Genomic DNA, 25,012 nt, shown 5'->3' on the forward strand with positions numbered 1-25,012 from the left:
CAAAACTGCATAATTTCACACCTTATCAAGAACCATGTATTTCCCCCAAACTCAAGATGATATGGTCCCATCCCACAAGGCTGGGGTGCCTGAATTTAAATCCTGGCACGAATCTTCCTCTGCATTCCCATTTCCGACTCCTCCCACAATTGGCTACACCAGCCAGCATTCCCCATATTTCTCCAGTTTTTCTGAGCTGCCATAGTAAATGCAGGCAGGCATGGCCACCACCAACCCCACCCCACCCCCAACATGGAGCCAACCATCTCCAAGCTCTCACGCAGGCAATGTAACCAGGGGGAGTTGCTTCCCAGTTATGTCTTGGGTGGAAGTCATACCCATTTCACTGGCTCAAAGCATGGCCACAGCTACTTAACTAACATATCTAGTTCCAGATATGAGCCCTGACTGGTGTAGTTCAGTTGATTGAGTGCCAGCTGTGAACCAAAGGGTCACCAGTTCGATTCCCAGTCAGGGCACATGCCTGAGTTGCAGGCCAGATATCCAGTGGGGCCAGGTGAGAGGCAACCACACATTGATGTTTCTCCCCACCTCCAAAATAAAATATATATTTTTTAAGATTTTATTTATTTTTAGAGGGGAAGGAGAGAAACATCAATGTATGGTTGCCTTTCATGTATCCCCTGCTGGGAACTGGCCTGCAGGGAACCAGCCTGCAACCCAGGCCTGTGCCCTGACTGGGAATTGAACCTTGATTGTGTGGTTCGCAGGCCCACACTCAATCCACTGAGCTACACCAGCCAGGGCTATAAATAAAATCTTTAAAAAAAAGTTATACCAGAATGCAAGTGGAAAGGATTTTTTAAAAAGTTACAGATATGTTAAATGATTGTTCTTGAAGTTATTTGCCAAACTGTTGACATGCAAACTCTCAAAGGCCCTGTTCCATGTGTCCCATCCCCCAGTTCAGACGTGTGGGCATGAGGACATCTTTTATTTTTAATATTTCCTGGATACACTGAGTTCTGGAACCCATTTCAAATCCCTATTTAAGGGGGGAGCTGGCTACACCCTGATACACTGGGTAATATTCTTTATCTGTGTCCTGGACGGTAGGATGTCTTTCCCTGGAACACATGGCTCAGTCACCATCTTGATTGCTTAGTCTCTTCTGGAGCACAGAGGTTGACTTTCTTGTGGTCGCCTGGAGTCAGAATGGACTGTACCTTCAGTTTGGCAACAATACCTTTTTACTTGCATTAACTACTAAGTTTATTAACTTACCTAAAACTAAAACTTTCCAACTCGAGTTACTCCATCACTCAAATTCCGTTTCCCTCTCCTTTCACTGGTACAAACTGTAGGAGTAATGATGTGGGTAAACCAAACACAATGACTAAGGAAAGACTATAACCAATGACAACAAGGTGGAGCAGAGCCGAAGGCAGGCCACTGGGCCCATCCACCCCCTGTATTCCTCTATCTCTGTAGCGGCCCGCCACGCCAGAGACCCATCTTCCATTGCGCAAGCGCTGGCCTCAGGCTCTGCCCCGCCCACATTTTGACGGGCGGAGGTTGCGCAGTTCCTTACAGATGCAAAAGCTGCTGTGCTGTAGCAAGGTCTGCGTTGTTCTTCCACGTTTCGTTTTTTTCTGGTTGAAACCTAGTTTTCTCGGTCCTCCTTCCTACGCACGTGAACCCTGAGGGTCACTACGGTTGATAAAATCGCCGCTCCGACCCTCCTAACGCGGTAAGTCTGGCGTCCCCCTGAGACGCTCTGCGTTAGTTTCGGGAAAACTCTTAGCCTTCAGGCAATGGGCACAGCTTGCAGGGAAGTTTTCCTGCTGAAAGCGCTTCCCCGGGGCTGCGCTGTCACTCCACGCCCTTTAAAGTCTCGGGAGACGCAGTCAAACCCTGTGCACCCCAACCCCCCTGCCTCTGCACTTGGTCCCAGAAGCCGGGATTTCGCCTCGGCCGCGGGATCTGCAGACCCCACCCCCAATTTAATAAGAGGCCCGAATCCAGTAAGAACACACTTTCTATGGGGTGGGACTTAGGAGAGGAGAACACGGAGTCCTCAGAAGAGGTGACCTGCCCCACGCGGGGAGGGCTTTGTGGAAGCGGTGAGAGCGAAGGAGCGGCCGGGAAAGCGGCGGAACGAGGCTGTGAGGGAATCTGGAGAAGGAATGAGAGACGCGTGAGGGGGAGAAAAGGTCGGTGAGGGACCCTACGGGTCGGCCACGCAGGGGAGGCGGGAGGGACGGGGCCCGCAACGTAGGAGTGAAAGGGTAACGGGACAGTAGCCGGAGGAGGAAAGCAGGGAAGAAATGCCTGAGGAGCTGAGGGAGCCCCACGGAGACAAGAGGAGCTGACAGGGAGAGGGGCCTGTGTGCAGACGTGGGGGCAGCAAAGAGCGGGGCGCTTCAGGCGGAGGGAGTGGTTCTGAGGAGAAGTTAGGGGAGCGAGCAGTGGGACGGGAAGGGGGTTTGGGGATGACGGATCGAAGGGACAAAGAGCACTGAGAGTCAGCCAGCGCTTGGGAGGTGACAGGAAAGACCGTAACTGGGGCAGCAGAGGGGACAAAGGCATGGGCGGGGGATACAGACGTGTATGAAGATGGGAGCAATCAAATGTATCAGGAAGAAAGGCCAAGTGAAGGTGAAATAGGTTCCAGTTGTTTGAGGGAACAGGTGTAGGAACAGGAATAGAGAAAAGGGGTGAAAGAGCAGGGGAGGTGGGAGAGGAAACAGGAAAGAACAACAGTGCAGAGAAACAGGGGAGAGAAAAAGATCCATACACAGAAATAGAGTAGCAGGAAGAAGGATGTGGATGATTAGTTTGTAAGATATTGGCTTGTGATTTTATATATTTAACATTTGCTGAATTTTTCACTTAAATAGATTTGGATGACAGTTGCAAATCTCCAGTTTATAAGGCTTGTGAATTTTGTCATTCTTAACTTCAAACTGGAACCCTTATTCACTCAGAAGGGCAGAGACTTGTGTTCCAGTCATGGGTCCCTTCTCATTTCCTGGGATGGCAAGAGGAAGGTGACCTGGGACAAGAAATGACTGAGTCTCTCACCACATGATGCTTTTTCAAGGAATAGTAAAACCATTAGGTCTTTTTTCTCTCTCCATTGGATTTTCTTTTTTTTTTTTATCTTACTTTCAATGTATTTTTTAAAAACATTGAGATAAATCAGACTCCATTGAATATCTGCTTTTCTGTAGTCACTAATTTGAAATAAGCATTGGTGATATCTCTGAATCAGCACTTAGCATTGTTTTCTAAATATGAGGTAGTCTCAGCTTTTTAAAAATGTTGACTATAGAAGTCATTACATTTTAAAAGTTCCAGATATTTTTTCTTTTTCATATATTGTATCTAGTTTAAATTCTGAGCCCTACATCCTTTCTAGTGTTTATTGTAAGTTGCAACATCCATTGGTACTTAGTGATATCTGGCTCTTACAGTGTGCACTTGGTAAGGATGTCAGTAATCTTAAGATTCAGAATCTAGTTTCACGAGTTTGTCTAATGTTCAGCAGCTCTTTTCTTGCATTGACGTGATTTGTTGAATTAGTGACAATGAATCAAAAAGGAGCTCTTCCTCTCTAGTCCCTCTCGTCCATACTCTGAAAATATTGAAGGATGGAATGGATTACCAGAAATGTGGTCCCCACAGAGCATATCTATTCATTGTGTAATTTGATAAATGTACCTTCAGTGCTAACCTTTTTTTTAAGTTTTCAACATCAAAACTTGCATTTATCATTTTATGTTTTAAAAATGATTCTTTGTAATTTCTTGGAAAAGAAGAAAAAAATTTCCCTAGGGAGTCTATCATTTTAGAAGTTTCTGCCTGAACTCCTCATAGTACCCAGGAGTCTAAGGTGTGCTGAGTGTGATATGTCTGGCCCAGTTGCTTTTGGGAAGCAACACGTGGCACCAGGAGGGAACTAGATAAAGATGCCATTTCAAAGGCTGCGTTGACGACTTGCAGAATTATAGAGTTGAGCCCTCATTCCCTAGGGGTCTGCATGCTTATTAGAGCTAAACTGTTTCCCTTCAGACTCCTATTAAATCACCTGAGAAGATTTGAGAAATGACATCAACCATGTCATCCTGCTCAAAGTTGGACAACTGCTCTGGGTGGGGCATCATTGCTTAATGAGGTGGTCCAGATGATGCTAAAGTGAGCGCAGGGATTAGCAGGAATGCTTTGGGATGCACTGATTAAAATCTCTCACCCAAGGATATGTTTATTGATTTTAGAGAGAGAGGGAAAATGAGAAAGAAACATTGATGTGAAAGAGAAACTTCGATAGGCTGACTCCTATATCCACCTCAGCTGGAGATCTTACCCACAGCCTACGTAAGTACCCTGATCAGGAATCAAACCCATAACATTTTGATGTATGGGATGGTGCTGCAGCCACCTGAGCCACCCAGCAAGGGCATGCATTTTTTTTTTTTAAGAAAAATTGTATTTATTGATAGAAAGTCACATAGGTTGAAGTGGGCTCAGGAAATAAGAGACATAGTCAAAAGAAGGGCCCTTGGAGCTTGGCAGAAAGAAAAGGCAAAGGTTATTTGTAGGCTGGGAGGGGAGGAGAATGAGGAGAAAAGGCATGCCAGCACACCTTTGTAAGAATGAGAGGCAAGCTTTGATCAGGGAAGATTATGAGGTACTCTGCTGGCTTTGGGGCTGAGGAGAGCAGCACATGTTCTCATTGCTGTGTTTGTGGAAATCTGTGGGAAGAGAGAACCCATAAAAAAAGAAAGAGAACCTCACAGTGTGGTGTCCATGTAGGAGCTCATTGTTCCCGACTCTCCTGGGACAAAGGACAGGAGAGAGTGACCTTTTCAGCATTTCCTCATCCTTCTGCCATGAGCGTGCTGGGTGCAGATGAAGGGGCGGTACAGATGCTTTTGAAGGTACATCCTCAAAATGCAGATATGACCCCTCAGCATATCATCACCAGAGAAAAGAACTCTAAGCGGGACGAGGATGCCATGGCTGCTGCTCAGGTAAGTGATGTGTCCTGATTGGAGGCTGATTACTTTTCTTCCTGACATCAGTGGATTTAGAAATTGCAACCTTTATTTCTCTGCTTCTGATGTTTTTGGCTAGGGGTTTTGTTTTTATCTACTTTATTTTTTTCCTTTCTTCTTATGATTGTCAAGGTCAGCATTTTATATACTTCTCTCCTTTGTCCCAGAGCCTACTCTGCATTTTCTTTATCCAGCCTCTCCAACAACATGAAGAATTCCTGCCCTGAATTAATGATTCAACTACTGAACACATCCCCTTTGTGACAGATCAACCTGAGAAGTCACCCGTGTCCATAATCCCAGTTGGGATGGGCTCAGAGGCTTGAGTTTTGGTGAAGGGACATGTAGACTTTAGGTTCATGTGCCTAGAGCATCATCAGCTGTGTTTACCAGAAGTAAGAAAATACCCATTTTACTAGTCAGGTAGCTCAGAAAGTTCTGACAAAGAAGAATAAATAGAAGAGACTTGCTCACTAGATTTGTACAAAAATCTTACTATTTAAATGTACTATAATATTTGTGTTTAATAATGGGAGAGGTACATGTACATTTGCATTTACAAAAATAATGTTTATTTGTGATCATTTTCATGTAATGATTTCTTTATTTCTGTATTTTTGCCAGTAATGTCATGGCAGTGACAGGACACATACCTCAGTCACCTGGTATCTGTTGTTCCAGTCCACCTGATATTCCTGTGGCTGGGGTGGTCTCTTCACTATACAGTTAATAGTTTCTTTTTATAATTAACAAGATCAAGTAGGGAATTATTGAGGGATGTAAAAAAAAATTACATTCCATTTGGAAACTTCCCTCTTCTTAGTTTCTGTTTGCTTTGGAAAGTGAAGGCCCTACTTTTTTTCTTAGAGATCATTAGCTTTGACATGGAACATTTAATTAATCAGGCTTTGTTTTTGTAGATTTTTGTTATATTCCACACTCATGTCATAGACATACTCGACTTAGTACTTTTTGTATTTTCAAGAAATTTATGAGTCATATTAATGTATGTTCAATTCAGTTAAATTTCTAAGATATAGCTCTTCACTAATGGTACACATTAAAAAAATTAAGTATTAATAACCAATAACTTCTTTTTTTCATTATATATTCTTCTTAATATTGTGTTTATAAAAGACAAAGGGTATCATCCACACATAGACTTATGAGATTTACAGAATTGCAGAATTGCAATATAATCTTACCCTCATTGACATGAAAATTCTGTTTTCTATCACTTTTCAATTGTACTTAGTTTCCACATATATATGTGTGTATATATATGTATATATGTGTGTGTGTGTGTGTATATATATATATATATATATATATCTGTGTGCATAAAATGCTACTTTATTTGAGCTACTTTGTCTTCTAATTTTCTTAAGTAGTTTTTGTTAGTTACAGAAATTGTGATGCACTTCCACAATAAACATGTCTGTATACATATTTGAGTATTGGGGGGATTTTTGGGGGGGAATTGTAGATCAAGTTTGGGGTCAATCTCAAGGTCTACCTTTTGCTGCATGTTTCAGAAAATGTTCTTGTAGCCCTGGCTGGTATGGCTCAGTGGATTGAGCACCAGCCTGTGAACCAAAGGGTCCCTGGTTCGATTTCTGGTCAGGGCACATGCCTGGATTGTGGGCCATGTCCCCAGTAGGGGGCGTGTGAGAGGCAACCACAAATTGATTTTTCTCTCCCTCTCTTTCTCTCTCTCTTCCCCTCTTTCTCTCTCTTTTCCCCTCTCTCTAAAAGTAAATAAATAAATTTTTTAAAAAAGAAAATATTCTCATATCATAGGAAGAATAACTTTGTTCTAAGATTACTTATGCTAAGTTTTCAAATAAGATTGTGGCTGCTAATGTTTCTTATTTTTTAAGAACTGTAAATTGCGTAAAACTTCTTAAGGTCAAAGTCATGTATGAATTATATTCTATTTAATTGAGTTATTGTGTTATTCAGAAGTATGGCATGTGGATCAGAGTCATTCATGTCATTAGTAAAAAGGGAGCTTGTTAAAGATGTGGAAATACAGGTCCCAGCCCAAAACTCCTGAATCTGAATCTGCATTCTTACAAAACTGCAGTTCTTTGTTGTCTGAATTAAACATGAAGAAGTACTTACACTTCCAACTCACCATGTCTTTTCCAGCTGAGACATGTCTTGTCTCATGTCTTTCTCTCAATTGTGAGAAACACACACACTTGATTATGAGTGATTCAATTACAACATTCAACCTTACATATGCATGTGTCGATGCCTTCATTTTAAAGTTTATTTTCCTGAAAAATAAAGTCTCTACAGTGGATTTGTGTATCTATGCCATCCTCATTTCTCAATATTTGAAAATAACATTAGAAAATATTACGGGTCAACATGATCTTACTAGGTAAATCAGGATACTCTCTTAGGTCAGAACCACTTTTGCTAGTTCTGGTGTCTCCTTGGTAAATGTATCTTTTTTTCTCTCAGGGATTGTTGACCTTCAGGGACGTGTTAGTAGATTTCTCTCAGGAGGAGTGGGAATGTCTGGACCCAGGTCAGCGGGAATTGTACGTGGATGTGATGTTGGAGAACTACAGGACCCTGGTCTCCCTGGGTGAGGATGACTTCCTTTCAGAGTTCTTGCTCCACCTGCAGGGTTTTTATTTTTCTTTATTAGTTTAATGAAGAAAAGTTTTTGTGGCTCATGATTTGCATGGACAGTTTAGATTCTTACTCTCAGGGGAGAAATTGGAGGTTATCTGCTTTTGTAAGAAAAGACCTCTTGAACTGTATGAATTAGGAACTCAAGTGTCTGAAGTTTTACATGTTTTCCAGAATAATTAGCATGGTATCAGAAAACAGCATATTGGAAAGTCATTTTCTAGAATATTCTAACTTTCTAGCATTCGTCATCTTTTTTTAAAGATTTGATTTATCTTTTTTTAAAAATATATTTTATTGATTATGCCATTACAGTTGTCCTATTCTCCCCTCCATTCCCCTCCCCCCTGCACACCCCTCCCTCCATTTATTTATCTTTAGAGGGGAAGGGAAGGAGAGAGGGAGAGAAATATCAATGTATGGTTGCCTCTTGTGTGTCTCCTGCTGGGAACTGGCCTGCAACCCAGGCATGTGCCCTGACTGGGAATGGGACTGCGGTTGTTTGGTTCGCAGGCCCATGCTCAATCCACTGAGCTACACCAGCCAGGGCCATCTAGCAGTCTTCTTACCTGATCACAAAGTAGATTGGAAATGGGAACCTCTCTATTAGAACTGATGTTTCTCTCTTTTATAAACAGGCCTTGTTGTCTCTAAGCCAGACCTGGTCACCTTTTTGGAGCAAATGAAGGAGCACTGGGATATGCAGAGAAAAAAGTTAATTTTCACCCACCCAGGTAGGTGGAAATGGGGAAGCAGATGACAAAGGTGAAAGGCACAAAGGTCACAGAGGAAGGCAGACTTTAAGGTGTGGTTTGGGATGCTGTACTTCAATGGAAAGGATTTTGAAAAGCCCACGTTTATTTCTGTTGCTGTCATTGAGGGCCAGCTGGTTTCCAATTATGTCCCATGCTTCTACATCCTCTCACAACTCTGTTTCTACTCCAGTGACCTCTGTCATCCAATAGCAGCTGGAGCCAAAGTCCTCTCCTTGGACTATGAGGGCCCCCATGGTCTGGCTTCTCTTCATTTGCTTTGGGTACCTGGGAAAATCTGTGCACTCTGCTGATACATTGTATGTTAAGCCTGTTTTTTAAAGTTTTGTTCTTGTCTCATGAAAGGTGTTTATAGAGGAAGGGGTTAGGATCCTAGAATTTGTTGCAGAAATCCCAGTAACCCTAGAGTCAGGTGTCACGTATTCTGGTATATAATTTCTAATTCTATGGAGTCTTCAAACAAGATCCTACAAAGTTTAGAATCAGTGATCTTATCACTGCATAATGTACGTCCCCAGACCATGAAAATCTAATTTTGGGTTTCGTTTCAGAACTTATTTTGCTTCATATGAACTAAATATGATCATTTCTAGTCTGTATTTTTTATTCCTTCATATTAGTTTATGGTATCCATTCACCTCATAGAGTTCTTCAATAAGTCACTGCTATAGGTGACCTTAAAACACTGCCAACCAGGTAAGAAAATCTATTTTTAACCTGATTTCTTCATCACTATGACTTTATCAGTCTCTCTTGTTCTGTCCACAGCTGCCTAGGACTGTGTCCTATGCATTTTCATTTTCTGATTAGACCTTTGTCACATTTGCTTTTAGATTCAGAAGTGCTGACAGAATGTGTGTTACAGAATTATTCAGCAGTTCATATTAAAAAAAATGTTCAATGCCCTGGCTGGTGTAGCTCAGTAGATTGAGTGCTGGCCTTCGAACCAAAGGGTCGCAGGTTTGATTCCCAGTTAGGGCACATGCCTGGGTTGCAGGCCAGTTCCCCAGTTGGGGGTATGCAAGAGACAACCACACATTGATATTTCTCTTCTTCTTGTCCCTCCCTTCTCTTCTCTAAAAATAAATAAATAAAATCTTTCTTAAAAAAAAGAATGTTCAGCGTGCTGTGATGCTCAAAGAGTCTGCTCTGTTAGTGTGTCATTGTAGAAATGGTAGGGTTATAATCTGATATGGTCTTAACCTGTCTACTGGGTGCACTGGCTCTGGGTCCTCCTTGGAGGTGCCAGGTTAGCCACAACCAATGAATTGCCCAGGGTACCTGGACCTAGTTACAGAGTAACATGCAGATAGTTCCTACTTGTGCTGGTTTTGGAGGTGCCCAGAAACATCACACTGTAACCCAAGGTCAGCTGTGGCTAGTGTCGGACATAAGGCCACTGGATGAGATGTAAGGGACATACATGCAGAGGCCAAATACAGTTTGTTTCTAAGATTAAGGATTGTCTGACGCATGAGACGAGAGGCCATTTGTATGGAACAGACACTGGACATGGCGTGGGTGGGCTCTCAAGTTAAGTGGGGCAACATCTCAGGAAGTCTTTAGGACAGAGCTACAGTGTGAGCCAGGTAGATGGTGGCTCAGATATGGCACCTGTCTGCTAGGTTTGTACTGGGGAGGGCTCTGACGCAATTCTGTGTGGGAGAAAGCTGCCCCTCCAGCTTTTTCCCTGAAGCCAGCCAATTCAGTTCCACCTTGCAAGTCCCTACTACCTTTCAAGCTGCTGTCCCAAGGCTTGAGGTCACAGTAAGTGAATCCCAGTAAGTCTGTGCTAGCCCTTTAAGAAAAGACTGGGACTCTAGTATACCTCAGTCTCATTCATCCACAATTCCCACTGGTAGTACAGCATGTTTCTTTTTCTGTGATAGGTTCCTCAAATTTAGTTGGTTGACATTTTGGTTTTCGTTTATATATTAGGAAAGTGTGTGATAATTTTCAACTCAGTACACTGAAGACATTGTGGGACTTAATTGAAATATGAATCAGCCACATGTCAATTGCTACTAAACTTATGTGCACATTTGTCTGGTTTTTATCCTGCTTTGTTCATGACTTACTTGTTTCTGTCTGTGCTTGGTTAATAGTCAGAGGTTGTTTGGCCCAGTGTAGTTATGGAAATAGTTTTCATTTTACATCTACCTATTCATGGATGAATTTATATTCTGTTTATGTGAGATTAAAAGTTTTCTAAATTGGATCAAGGAACTCTGGCCAAGATGGAGGTATAGGTAGATACATTTTGCCTCCTTGCACAACCAAAAAGACAACAACAAATTAAAAAAAAATAACCAGGCCCTGGCTGGTGTAGCTCAGTGGATTGAGCACGGGCCTGTGAACCAAAGGATTGCAGATCGATTCCCAGTCAGGGCACATACCTGGGTTGCAGGCCAGTTCCCAGCAGGGGACACACGAGAGGCAACCATACATTGATGTTTCTCTCCCTCTCTCCTTCCCTTCCCCTCCCCTCTAAAGATAAATAAATAAAATCATAAAAAAACCCAGAACTGCCAAATAGTTAAACTGTATGGAAGTATGACAACCAAGGGGTTAGCAGAAGAAACATTCATTCAGACTAGAAGGAAGGGTGGAGATGGGCAGCAGGATGGAGAGGACGCGTGGCAAGGCAGTTGGAGGACGAGGCAGTCTCACGTTTGTGTGCAGAAAAACTAGGAGGAACAACTGAGGAACAAGAGAGACCATGCAACCCATGGTTCCAGTGCCAGGAAATAAAGCCTCAAAACCTCTGCCTGTAAAAATATATGGGGGTTGCAGCGGGTGGAGAAATGACCAGACTCACAGCAAGTTCATTGGAGAGACCTACAGGGTCCTAGAATGTACACAAAACCACCCAAACGAGAATCAGTACCAGAAGGGCGCAATTTGTTTGTGAGTAGCAGGGGAAGTGACTGAAAGCTAGCTGAGAGCTGAGCAAGCAGCATTGTTTCCTCTTGGATGCCCATACCCTGCCACAATGCAGTGACACGGGTTGTCCCGCCCTGGCAAGTACTTAAGATTCCACCCTTTACAATGTAACTGGTATGGCAAGACAAAGAAATATGGCCCAAATGAAAGGACAGATCAGAGCTCCAAAAATGGAACTAAGCGATGAAGAGATAACCAATCTATCAGATGCAGAGTTCAAAACACTGGTGATCAGGAAGCTCACAGAAATGGTTGAGTGTGTAGAGGAAAAGGTAAAGGCTATGGAAAGTGGAATAAAGGAAAATATACAGGGAACCAACAGTAAAGGGATGGAAACCAGGACTCAGTTAAACAATCTGGAGCAGAAGGAAGAATTAAACATTCAACCAGAACAGAATGAAGAAACAATTCAAAAAAATGAGTTGAGGCTTAGGAACCTCCGGGACAACTTTAAACATTGGATGTTTCAAGGGTGTCTCCTTCTGGCACCCCTACATCCAAATCATAGGGGTGCCAGAAGGAGAAGAGGAAGAACAAGAAATTGAAAACATAATGGAGAACTTCTCTGATCTGGCAAAAGAAATAGACTTTGAGGAAGTCGAAGAAGCTTAGGGTCCCACCCACGGAAGGACACACCAAGGTACACCATAATTCAGTTACTCAAGATTAAAGAAAAAGAATCTTAAAAGCAGCAAGAGGAAAGGAGACAATTACCGACAAAGGAGTTCCTATAAGACTATCAGCTGATTTCTTAAAAGAAAGCTTACATGCAAGAAGGAGCTGGAAAGTAATATTCAATGTCATGAAAGTCAAGCACCTATATTAGAGGTTAGCCATCCAGCAAAACTGTCACTTAGAATGGGACCCAGATAAAGTCAAGTTAAAGGAGTTCATCATCACCAAGCCCTTATTCTATGAAATGTTATAGGGACTTATCTAAGAAAAAGATAACAAAAAATATGGACAGTAAAATGGCAAACTCACAACTATCAACAACTGAACCTAAAAAAAAAACAACAAAAAACAAACTTAGCAAACAATTAGAACAGGAACAGAACCATAGAAATGGAGATCACATGGAGGGTTACCAAAGGGGGGGGGTTGGGAGAGAATGGGGGAAAAGGTACAGGGAATAAGAAGCATAAATGGTAGATACAAAATAGGGGGAGATTAAGAATAGTACAGGAAATTGAGAAGCCAAAGAACATGTACAACCCATGGACATGAACTAAGGGGGAGGGAAATAAAGAGGAGGGAAAAAAATGGGACAATAGCATAATCAATAAAATATATTTTTAAAAGGTTTTCTAAATTGAGTGTAAATTTGAAAAGTTTTATAACTATCTCAGGTATTATTTTTAATTTTAAATTTTAATAAACCATGTGAATAAAATCTACCATCTTATCAATCTGTAATTGTATAGTAGAGTCATATTAAGTATACTCTTTGTTGTTTTATCTGATGTCTGGAAACTTCCATCCTGCAGAAGTGTCTCCATATCATTAAATAAGCACTTCCTCATTTGCTTTAAAAACAAGGCCCAGATAAACTTTTTTATTCCCATGATACTGACTTTATTAGATTACTTACCTAAGTGGAATTCTATAGTGTCTGTTTGTGACTCGTGTGCTTCACTTAAAAAGTGTCCTCAGTGTTTGTTGTGTGCCCAGATTTTGTTCTATTTCCTGGCAGAAGATTATCCCACTGTATGCATGTACTACATTTTTAAGTCTAGTTATTTATGCACAGATATAGGGATTGTTTCCTCCTATACAGGCTTTTGTGAGTAATGATACAATTGACACAAGTGTGCACATGTCTCTTGCAGATCCTCCTTTGAATTCTTTTTTTATAAATACCCAGAAGTAAAAAGTGGAATTAAAAAACAGTTCTATTTTTTAATTTTTTGAGAAACCCCTTCCTTGTTATCCAGTTCACACCAATTTATCTTTCATTCAACTGTGTATCATTTCCAGTTTCTCCACACTTTTGGAAATACTTGATATTGCTTGTTGGATTGATACTGTTTGTTGCATTGATACTGGCCATCGTAATTGTGAAATGATATATATTGTGTGTATGATTTTAATGGGGGATGCAAACATTTGTTTCCTGGATGTGCATAAAGAACCATAGGAAAGACTCTTAGACCTGAGTACAGACACTTTAAAGGAGATGGTCTATTAATGACTTTTCAAAGAGCAGTTTTAGGTTCACAGCAAATTATGTACCAGTTATTAAGAATTTTCATGTGCATAACCTACTCCTGTTCTCAGTACCCCCACCAGAGTGGTACATTTGTGATGTTTATGAACCTACATTGGCACATTATTACCACCCCAAGTTTTAGTTGACTGTCATGTTCACTCCTGGGTTGCATATTCTGCGGGTTTTGAAAATTTATGATGACACATACCCATGATTACAGTCATACCAACTAGTTGCTCAGCCCTAATGCTCTCTGTGCTCTGCCTGTTTTTCCCTATGTCTCCTAAACTTTTGCACCTTTTATCTTTTTACTGTTTCTCTCACTTTGTTTTTTCTGGAATGGCATGCTCTTGTTATCCTATAGTTTATAGTCTTTTCAAATTGGATTCTTGTTTTTATTATTTCATTTTTTGATCTTTTTAGCAAAAGAGTGGTAGATAGAAGCATTGATTTGTTGTTCCACTTATTTATGCATTTATTAGTTGAATCTGGTATGTGCCCTGATTGGAAATTGAACCTGCAACCTTGGCATATCGGGATGATGCCCTAAGCAACTGAGCACCTGGTCAGGCAGATTAAATTACTTCCCTTAATCTTATGTATGTAGGTTTCCTTCATGTCTTTTCATGGCTTGATGTGTTATTTCTTTATAGTACTTAATAATAGTTTACTATATGTATTTTAGTTTAATCATTTATTCACCAGTTGACAGATATCTTCATTGCTTCCAATTTTTAAAATTATGAATGACACTTTGATAAATAGTTCATTGTAGGCTTGTGTAGATACAAAAGTTTTGTGTAGATAAAACTTTTTAGCTCTTTGGTTAAATACTAAGGAACACAATTACTGGATCATATAATAAGTGTATGCTTAGTTTTAGAATAAATTTGCTATTTTTGCCAAAACTGTCATTGTTATTTTGATAGTGAACTCTTTGAATGTTTCAATCACCTGGGGTACTAGTGAGGTCTTATACTACTAGCAATCCAATTTAGGATCATAAATACATTTTAAAAAATATTTTATTTATTTATTTTCAGAGAGAGGGGAAGGGAAGGAGAAAGAGAGGGAGAGAAACATCAATGTGTGGTTGCCTCTCATGTGTCCCCCACTGGGAACTGGCCTGCAAAGCTGCGACAGCCAACACCCGAGAGAAAAAAAAAAGCACCAGCCCCCTACCTAAGAGTATTTCTAGATTATTATTATCTTTAAGGGAGGGAAGGAGAGAGAAGAGAAACTCTCTCCCCTCTGGGAACTGGCCTGCAGCCCAGGCATGTGCCCTGACTGGGAGTTGAACCGCAGTTGTTTGGTTTGCAGGCCTGTGCTCAATCCATTGAGCCACACCAGCCAGGGCTGTGTTTGGGTAATTTTTTTACGTGTGTAATATATAAAATCATAAATCATGCCAAAGGCTGTTGTTTTGCCAGCACTAAAATGGGTTCTTCATCCTAGCACAAAGTTACCATTTAGTGTGCGGTCTTACACATTTTGGCTAGTTCTTCCTGCATTTCTTTCTTGCAAGCTGTTGCCTCCCCAGGGTGAAGGACATTAATAACCATCTGTTTTGGTGAAGTCGTCTATGGGTCATGAACTTCCTGGTTCATATAGTTACCGTGTAGTTCATGGTGGCAGCCAATCTTCAAGCACCCAGGAGGAAAACTGATTTTTTTCATTAATTGACTTTTTTCTTTAAGCACAACTTTTTTGATGTTACTTTATCTCATGTACCTTTCTTTGTCTTGCTTTTAACATTTAACATTTTGGAGTACTCAAAAATGTAATTTGGTCAATACTTGCTGGTAAGTTCATTGTACATTCACCAGAGTGTCAAAACGGTGAAGCTTTATTTTGTATTTTTCAGCTATGTCATCTGAAGACAACCAGGCCTTGTTGACAAACCCAGGGATGGAAGATTTATGTTCTAAAATCATGCTGGTAAGATATAGAAGATGTGGTTTGATAATGTAACTTGGGACAATTATTTATTTTTTAAAAATCCTTGTTACCTAATGAGGTTAAAAATAGTACACATTTTGCCGCAGGGTTCAGGGGGCCAGGGCAGAGGGGAGGTACAAGGGGGGAAAATTGGGAAAACTGTAATAGCATAATCCATAAAAAATATTTTTTAAAAATAGAATACATTTGGGGAACCCACCCTGCATTTAGGTCAGTTACAGTTTCAGTAAAATGTGTTAATAAATGCAAAGACTGGAAACAATTTCTAAGGCTATATATTCTTCTAAAGGCAGTCTGGAAAATCCAGGAACTCACATAATCCATTGTGTGAGCAATGATTTGAATTGTTTAAAATGTAGAGTGAGATTAAACTTTCAGTCAATAATTTCTAAAATTTAGTGTTTTATTATGCAGATATCAAACTAAAATAATGTACTTTATTAAAAAATAAGGGTTTTGCCCTGGCTGGTATAGCTCAGTGGATTGAGTGCTGGCCTGTGAAGCAAAGGGTCAAGGGTTTGATTCCCAGTCAGGGCACATATCTGTGTTGCCAGCCAGATTCCTCAGTGAGGGGTGCCCAAGAGGCAGCCACACATTGATTTTTCTCTCCGTCTCTTTCTCCCTCCCTTTCTGTCTAAAAATAAATGAAATCTATAAAAAAGAAAAGGCTTTTATTTAAATATGTATAATTTTCTGTTAACTTGGGAGCAGTTTTTTTTTTTTTAAGATATTGCTCATTTATAGAGGGTCAGGGAGGAAGAGGGTCAGGGAGAGAAACATCAATCATTGATGTGAGAGAGAAACACCCATCAGGTGTCTCTCACGAGCCCCAACCTGGGGACCTGGCTTGCAACTCAGGCATGTACATTAACTTGGAATTGAGCCAGCGACATTTGTCTGTGGGATGAAGCCCAACCCACTGAGCAACATCAGTTAGGACAGCAGTGATTTTTTTATACAACCAACATGGTTTAATGGGTATAGTCATTTGGGAATAAGTATATATGTTTGCTGAACTTAGAGCTTTCACTAAAGGTCTTTTTATCTGTAATGATTACCAGGGTACATATAATGAAGACAGAAGTTATCAGTGTAATGAACGTTGGAAAAATTTTGACAAGTCAAATCTTAATACACATCAGAATACTGAGCTTCCAGAGACCCAAAATCAAGGCAGAAAAGTCGTTGTCCATATGTCAAGTCACAATACACATCAGGTTATTCCTATTGTGGAGAAGACAGACAAACAAAGTAAATGTGTCCAATCTTTTAAGCAATCTTCAAATCTCGGTGAAAAAGGGAATATTCATACAAGGGAGGACGGTTACAAATGTGTACCGTGTGGCAAAATCTTCAGTCAAATATTCAGTGGAAATAGACTTAAGGTAATCCGTACAGGAGAAAAACGTTATAAATGTAAAATATGTGGTAAAGCATTTAATTGCCCCTCAGCTCTTAGTGCACATCAGATAATTCATATTGGAGAGAAGTTCTACGAATGTAAAGCATGTGGCAAATCCTTTAAATGGAATTCATGTCTTATTGAACATGAGAGAAGAATGCATACTGGTGAGAAACCTTACAAATGCGGAGAATGTGGTGAAGACTTTAGCCAGTCCTCATACCTTACTAAACACCAGAAGATTCATACTGGAGGGAAGCCTTATCAATGTAGAGAATGTGGTAAAACTTTTAGTCAGTCCTCTTACCTTACTAAACACCAGAAGGTGCATACTAGAGGAAAGCCGTATCAATGTAGAGAATGTGGCAAAGCCTATAGGCAATTCTCACATCTTACTTATCATCAGATGATTCATACTGGAGAGAAGTCATATAAATGTAGAGAATGTGGCAAAGCCTTCAGCAAGTCCTCAAAGCTTACTTATCATCAGAGAATTCATACTAGTGAGAAGCCTTATAAATGTATAGATTGTGGTAAAGTCTTCGGTCATTCCTCAGACCTTACTAAACATCAGAAAATTCATACTGGAGAGAAGCCTTATCAATGTACAGAATGTGGCAAAGCCTTTAGGCAGTCTATTCACCTTACTGAACATCTGAAAATTCATACTGGAGAGAAGCCTTATCAATGTACAGAATGTGGTAAAGCCTTTAGCCGGTCTTCATACCTTACTCAACATCAGAAAATTCATACTGGAGAGAAGCCGTATCAATGTAGAGAATGTGGTAAAGCTTTTAGCCAGTCCTCATATCTTACTAAACATCAGAAAATTCATACTGGGGAAAAGCCTTATAAATGTACAGAATGTGGCAAAGCCTTTAGGCAGTTCTCACACCTTACTTATCATCAGATAATCCACACTGGAGAGAAGTCTTATAAATGTAAAGAATGTGGTAAAGCCTTTATCCGGTATTCATACCTTACTGAACATCAGAAGATTCATACTGGAGAGAAGCCTTACAAATGTAGAGAATGTGGTAAAGCCTTTAGCAAGTCCTCAAAGCTTAATCGACATCAGAAAACTCATATCGGATAGAGGTCTTATGAATATAGAGAATATTGTAAAGCTGTTGGTCTTAAACTTGTTACTGATCATAGGAGAAATTATCCTGTATAAAGCGTTCTGTATGTAGAGCATATGTCAAATCCTTTAGCTAGTGCTCAAACCTTACTCAAAATCAGAAAATTCATACCAGAGAGAAACATTAATGTGTAGACAGTGTGGCAAAACCTTTTACTGGTGTTCAAATGTTACTGGATATTGGAAAGTCTATGCTGGACAGAAATTTTATAGATGTAACAAGTGTGGCATAGTTTTTACAAATGTAGAGAATATGGCAGAGCCTTTAACACTTTTCAAAGCTTCCCATAAGATCATTCTTTGGGGAGACAAACCTTACAGATGTAAAGTGTGTCAAAGCATTTTTTATTTGCATTTGTACCTTACTAAACATGAAATAAAACATTGGTGAGCCCTGGCTGGTGTGGCTTAGTGGATTGAGCACCGGCTTGCAAACCAGAGGGTTACCAGTTCCATTCCTAGTCAGGGCACATGCCTGGGTTGCGGGCCAGGTGAGGGCCCCAGTAATGGGTGCATGAGAGGCTACCACACATCGATGTTTCTCTTCCTCTCTTTCTCCTTCCCCTCTCTCTAAAAAATAAATAAATAAATAAATTAAAAAAACATTGTTGAGAGAAACCTTAAAAATGTGGAGAATGTGGGAAAACTTTTTATTACTATTGGTGTTTTACACAACATGAGACAAATTATAATGGAGAGACGACTTACAAATGTAAAGCATGTGTCAAAGCCTTTAATAAGCATTCATTTCTTGATCTGCATGAGAGAAGAACTCACACTCAGGAGAAATCTTACAAATAGAATGTAGTATATCCTTTTATGATTAATGAACACTTAGAATCATAGAATTGATACTGGAAAAGAAGCCTTATAAATGTAGAGAATGTGGTGATGTTTTTATCCAGTCCTCACCCCTGACTGACCATCAGAGAATCCATACTGGAGGAAAGCTTTATATATGTGGACTCTGTGGGAAAGCCTTTAATCGCTCTTTAAAACTTACTGGAAACATTCATACTGGAGTGAAACCTTATAAATGTAGTATAGGTGTGAAATCTTTTGATCATCAGTGGTATCTTACCTAACACCAGAGAACTCTTACGGAGACAAATCATACAAATGCAGGTAATGTGGGAAAGCTTTAAACCTGTGTTCAAAACACAATGTTGGAGAATTCATGCTGGAGAAAAACAATAAAAATGAAAAATTTAAGGATACCTTTCACCATTGCTCAAGCCTCCTTCAACATCAGAGAATTTATATTGAAGAGAAACCTTAAAAATGTACTGGGCATGGAGAGGGTCTTGAGTATTCCCTGAAACTCAGGGTTCATCAAAGATTTCATACTTCCTGTGAATAGACCAACATCTTTTTTTAAGTCATTTGCCCATTTTTATTAAGGTATTATTTTTTGCCTACTTAATTTAAAAAGTTATATTTTTATTATCATTTAGCCCCCATATACCTACCCCTGCCGCAGTCACCACATATGCATGAGTCCTTTTTCTTTTTTGTTTGATCCCTCCACCCACTAACTGCCCCACATAGCAGTCATCCTGCATTAAGATTTATTCTTTACTGGACAGCAGAACGTACATCCTGAAGACAGATCTCTGACATTAACAAGTGGCAAAGTGTTTACTCAAAGATCAGTGATTGGGAAACATGGGAGCAATACTGTTCCAAATGCAATGAGTTTGGTAAGGAAGTTGCCTTAGAGTTCAGTGTCATGCAACACTGGAAAAGCCACAGTGAAGAAAAATTATGTAAATGTATGTAGCATAGCCTTTTTCCACCTCTCATGATTCCCTAGACATCAGAATGTACATCTTTGAGAGAAACCACGTGTGATTCATGTCCATGTTAATGCTTTGACCTGAAGATCAAAACCGGGTATCATATCAGAGAGTAGTTTAACAAATGTGAATGTCAGGCTTTTCATCAAATGTCTATGCCAGGGTGTCAAACTCATTTTCACCGAGGCCCACATCAGCTTTGTGGTTGCCTTCAAAAGGCTGAATGTAATTTCAACTGCTTAACAGTTAAGGAGTAGTTACATTTATACAGTCCTAAAATTATTTCAGCCCTTTGAAGGCAGCCACAAGGCTGATGAGGCCCTTGGTGAAAATGGGTCTGACACCCCTGGTCTATGCCTTTTGAGTAATGATAAAATTTATGCAGAACTGAACTATACTAACATATGGAACATGGAACTATGTACAAGGGACTATGTGCCTTCTGGATTTTCCAAAATTTTCATAATGAGAATGTTTACAAAGGTAATGAATGTAGTCAATTTTCTAACCTATTCTCCTGAAAGACCACATATCTATGAATTCATACTAGGTATAATAATTAAGGTTTTACTTTTCTGCGTTTAAGCCAGGACCTTACATACTGCAGAAAAATTACAAGTCAAACTGTTAAAATTCAGCTAATGTTGTGTATCACAGGAACAAGAATGTGTACACATAGCTCATTATCTTTAGTGTTTGTAGTAGTTATCTGATTTTTTTAAAGTATTAATATCTATGAATTTTACGTAAAAGATCAATATCTGTATGTCAAGAAATATTTAAAGGCCTTTTTAAAAAAGATTTTATTTATTTATCTTTAGAGAGGAAGGGAAGGAGAGAAACATCAATGTGTGGTTGCCTCTTGTGGGTCCCCTGCTGGGAACTGGCCTGCAACCCAGGCACGTGCCCTGACTGGGAAACCGAGATCCTGTGGTTCGAAGGCCCGAGCTCAATCCACTGAGCCACACCAGCCCGGTTAAAGGCCCTTTGTGATGGTCTCTGGGAAGCAACACGATAAAAGGGCTTAACTTCATTAGGTATGGTTCATTGGTATCCATTTCCTGGAAAACAAGGATGCTCAGTATGAAATTCCTGATTGTATACATTAGCATGAGGGAAGGCAGGGAATTATATAAAACTGTATGTCTCCATATTTACTAGGTCCAGGGTGGGTGCCCATCTCTAGAAAGAGCACATTAAGTTTACAGGAAAAAATGCCATATCAACAGACCATGGAAAGCAGTACTGGGCTTTTCATGGGAAGAGAATGATAAGTTTATTCAAAAATTATGTGGTTAGATACAACGCAGAAGAAATGGTGACTTTCTTCTGTGAATGACAATAATGGGTTTATTAAAGATCGTTGAAAAATGGGTCTTAAACTTGGAAATTGTAAAAAGAAGCAGTTTTTGGAGAGTTCGATAGAACTGGAGCCCTGGCTAGTGTGGCTCAGTGGAATGAATGCTGTCCTGCGAACTGAAAGGTCACCAGTTCAATTTCCATTCATGGCACATGCCTAAGTTAGGGGCCAGGTCCCCAGTTGGCAGTATATGAGAAACAGCTGAGAGATAACTGCTGAATGTTTCTCTCACACACTGATGTTTGTCTCCTCTCTCCCTCCCTTCCCCTCTCTCTATATAAATAAAATGTAAAAAAGATTTTAAGAAAAGGAAAAACTGGAAGAGTATTTGCATGTGTATGGTTCACATTGAAGTATGGCATTGTCTTTGAACAGCCATTTCTTTAATGATTTTATTCATTTACTTCTACTTGCCTAAGAAGCACAAGGACCCTGGAATAAAACTAAGATGACAGACACACGGTGCCAAAAATGGTGTTCTTTTGCTCCACATAAAGTCCTACTTAAAAAAAATACATCGTATTGTTTACAGTTCTACAAACGTGTATCATAAATCACCGTGACCTGATAAAGTTACAATAATTTTGAAACTATAAATATTTATCAACAGTAGCTGGGGAAGCTGCTTATTTCACTAGGAAGGCATAGTTTTTTCTAGTACTTTATTAGATTTGACTAGGTGAAGTCAGAAGCAAGTAAATAGAAGGGCAGGATAACTATTCTCAGAACTATAGTCAACAAAAGGATGATTCCTCACTCCAGCCCCCAGAAATAGGTCTCTAAAGTACATTCTGCCCAGCAAAGCTGCCCATTTGGTGTAGACCAGAGACCTCAGAGTATGTCCTTTCCTTTCTTTTTCTTTTCTAAATGGGAAGCTTTATTAAGGTGGTGGTGGTGTGTTCCACCATAGTATGGTGGTACGTGAGGAAGACCCTACATGTGGTCTTGAATCAGAAAAGTCTCATTAAATGCTTATGTTCATTTGTGATAGAAGCCTAGGGCTTTTAAAAATTTCTTTTGGTGTGAGAAGTAAATGTGTTTTTCTCCTTGACTGAAGCACGTGCTGCTCCAAGGGATGCAGGTGGACTTGACAAAACTGGCCTCTGGCTTTGATACTAGTTGAAGATGCTTCACCTTGACTATGTACATGACAAGGTTGCATGTCTCTAAGACAGACAAAAAGAAGGTTCTCCACGCCAGATTCGACATTGTCTAGGGCCCGGCTCAGTACTTCATCGTCTCTTGTTGGAAGAGTGTTTGGAATGAGTTGCTCCTTGGAGTCCTACGCTGGGCGGACTGTCATTCATGCACTGAGTACACAGGGTGGGAAGAAAACCCGTGTAAAGATTTTCCGGTTTTGGATTTTCAATATTTTGAAAAAGCTCTTTTTCATTAATTATGTAGATTAGGCAGCTGATAATTTACTTGTGATTCTAATGTCATTATTTTATTTATTTTTATAGAAAGGGGAAAGGAAGGAGAAAGGGAGAGAAAGAGCGATGTGTGAGGGGTACATTGGATAAGTTGCCTCTCAAACACCCCCAACTGGGGACCTGGCCTGCAACCCAGGGATGTGTCCTGACTGGGAATTGAACTGACAGCCCCCAATTCACAGGCAGGCAGGCAGCCAGAGCCAGAATCTACTAGTTTCAAAACTAACCTTTGCAGCCCTGACTGGTGTGGCTCAGTGGATTGAGTGCCAGCCTGTGAACAGCAATGTCACTGGTTGGATTCCCAGTGAGGATACATGCCTGAGTTGTGGGCCAGGACCCAACGGGGGGTCTGCAAGAGGCAACCAATAGATATCTCTCTCTCACATCGATGTTTCTCTCCCTGTCTTTCTCTCTCCCTTCCTCTCTCTCTAAAACTAAAGTCTTAAAAACACACAAACGCACACACAACTAACCTTTTCAGTTAAGATGGGGATGTTTTGATCCATTCTTCTTTGATGAAAAAAATATATATAGTTATACATCTTACAGAAAAACTACAAATAAAATGAATTTGGAAGGAGTGTAGGCAGGATGAATCTTGACTAAGCATCAGAAATTCATACTAGGGGAGATCTTAAGATACAAGGAATTGGGTAATGTATTGTACTTAGACCTCAAAACATAACTAAAACATCTAAGTGCAATTTTTAAAATATAATGTGTATGCCAAAGATGTTTTACAAAATTCAATCCTTGGGTGAGGAAGGGGAGGCTTCATAAGAATAATTTCGAAAGGAAATCTTAGGAATTTTAGGGCACTGACTTGAAGTCTTACAAACAGGTTAGATAAGTAGCCCTGGCTGGCATAGCTTGGTGGATTAAGCACAGGCCTGCGAACCAGAGTATTGTGGTTCGATTCCCAGTCAGGGCACATGCCTGGGTTGCAGGCCAGTTCCCAACAGGGGATGCATGAGAGGCAACTATACATTGATATTTCTTTCCCACTCTTTCTCCTTCCCTTCCCCTCTCTCAAAAAATAAATAAAATATTTTTTTAAAAAAAGAGGTTAGGTAAGTAAAATGCAATGGACAAGGCTATAACCAATGAGGTTTAGGGGCGACCCCACCACACCCCTGTACCCCTGTTCTTTTCTCCCTGCGAGCCCCTAGTCTTCCCCTGTGTAAATCCCCCCCGTTGCTGGAGGACACCCTCCAGCTTCGTATTGCAGATCTGTGGCGACACCACGCGTGGGCAGTGTCTCCCGGACCCGAAAGCCCCTGGCCAGTAGCGACGTCCAGGCGGTCCGTAGAGATTTCGGGTTTTGGGTTTAATCTGATTCTCAGCCGACACCCCTACACGCGGGAAGCCTGAGAGTCGCTGCACGTGTAGACCTGCGCCTGCTACAGCGGTGAGTCCGAGGCACAAGTGAGACCCCGCTCCCCACCCGCAAATAACTGCGTCGCTGTCCCCTGAAGGATCCGCTTTGGTTTCCGAGGGAACTCTGAAACATGCTGCCAGTGGTCTCCGCTTGTGGGCCCGTTGGACTCCGCCTGCGGCCTGTTTCATCTGCTAAAAACCCTTCGGGGCAGTCCTCCTACCTCAGGAATCTTCAAGTCTCCGGAGACGTGCTCCAGAGGTGGAGGCGAACGAACCCTTTGCGCCTCTCACCTCCTGGCCCCTCGCGGTCCCTGGAGCGCGGACTGCACGCCTGCCTGGGGATCTGGGCAGACTTTGGGGCAGAAAAGGACGAGACACTCAAACGGACGGAGTGGTTTGGCGGAGAAAAGTTAGGGGAGCGAGAGCAGGAGCAGAAAGGGGGTTTGGGGATGAGGGCGCAGCTAGAGAAACAGCACTGAGAGCCAGCCAGCGGAGGAGTGGGTGCCAAGGATGGGGAGGGGAGGGGGAGAGAGACACATGCTCATTTACCCTAAGTGGTTTCCAGCCTGGTTTCTATTAGATCACGGGAAGGGTGTTGAGAAATGGCATCAGCTGTGTCCTATCCAACAGAGTTGGGCAACTGCTCTGGGTGGGGCATCACTGTTTAATGAGGTGCACCAGGTGATGCTCAGGTGAGCCCAGGGATTAGCAGGAGGGCTCCTGGACGCATTTGTGAGAGTGGGGAGCAGGCTTTGTTCACGGAGGTAACAGCATGTTCTGTTGGGTTTGGGAGTTCAGGGGACATGTTCTCATTGCTGTGGGAATCCATGCGTGTCTGAGAGGTGAGAGCACATGAAAAGAGGAAAGATAAAACTCACAGTGTGGTCTCCACGCAAGAGCTCATTGCTTCTGACTCTCTTCTGTGACAAAGGAGAGGAGACGGTGTACATCTTAG

General features: G+C 41.0%; 1 protein-coding gene across 2 annotated transcripts; it reads left to right on the forward strand.

The window, feature by feature from the left end:
- Nucleotides 1-1,539: 1,539 nt before the first annotated feature.
- LOC119041655 (zinc finger protein 883-like) lies at nucleotides 1,540-23,147 on the forward strand. 2 transcript variants are annotated; one of them, XM_053662576.1, is made up of 7 exons: nucleotides 1,540-1,711; nucleotides 4,239-4,338; nucleotides 4,777-4,994; nucleotides 7,491-7,617; nucleotides 8,303-8,398; nucleotides 15,454-15,527; nucleotides 22,305-23,147. In XM_053662576.1, exons 3-7 carry the CDS (start codon nucleotides 4,854-4,856, stop codon nucleotides 22,368-22,370), a joined length of 504 nt encoding a protein of 167 aa, XP_053518551.1. In that variant the 5' UTR covers nucleotides 1,540-1,711; nucleotides 4,239-4,338; nucleotides 4,777-4,853; the 3' UTR covers nucleotides 22,371-23,147. The 2 variants fall into 2 exon arrangements, with proteins under 2 accessions (XP_053518551.1, XP_036990922.2); XM_037135027.2 differs by lacking the exon at nucleotides 22,305-23,147 and adding an exon at nucleotides 16,610-18,140.
- The last annotated feature ends 1,865 nt before the right edge of the window (nucleotides 23,148-25,012 follow it).

This window comes from Artibeus jamaicensis, unplaced genomic scaffold, assembly GCF_021234435.1.
Source record: "Artibeus jamaicensis isolate MK-2021 breed Jamaican fruit bat unplaced genomic scaffold, CSHL_Jam_final contig_2566, whole genome shotgun sequence".
NCBI lineage: Eukaryota > Metazoa > Chordata > Mammalia > Chiroptera > Phyllostomidae > Artibeus > Artibeus jamaicensis.

Excerpts from the sequence above, each read along its gene's own strand:
- LOC119041655 (XM_037135027.2), top strand. The coding sequence starts at position 4,854 with ATGAGCGTGCTGGGTGCAGATGAAGGGGCGGTACAGATGCTTTTGAAG. Across the intron at positions 7,618-8,302 it reads CAGGACCCTGGTCTCCCTGG|GCCTTGTTGTCTCTAAGCCA; the intron begins GTGAGGATGACT and ends TTTTATAAACAG. Across the intron at positions 8,399-15,453 it reads GTTAATTTTCACCCACCCAG|CTATGTCATCTGAAGACAAC; the intron begins GTAGGTGGAAAT and ends TGTATTTTTCAG.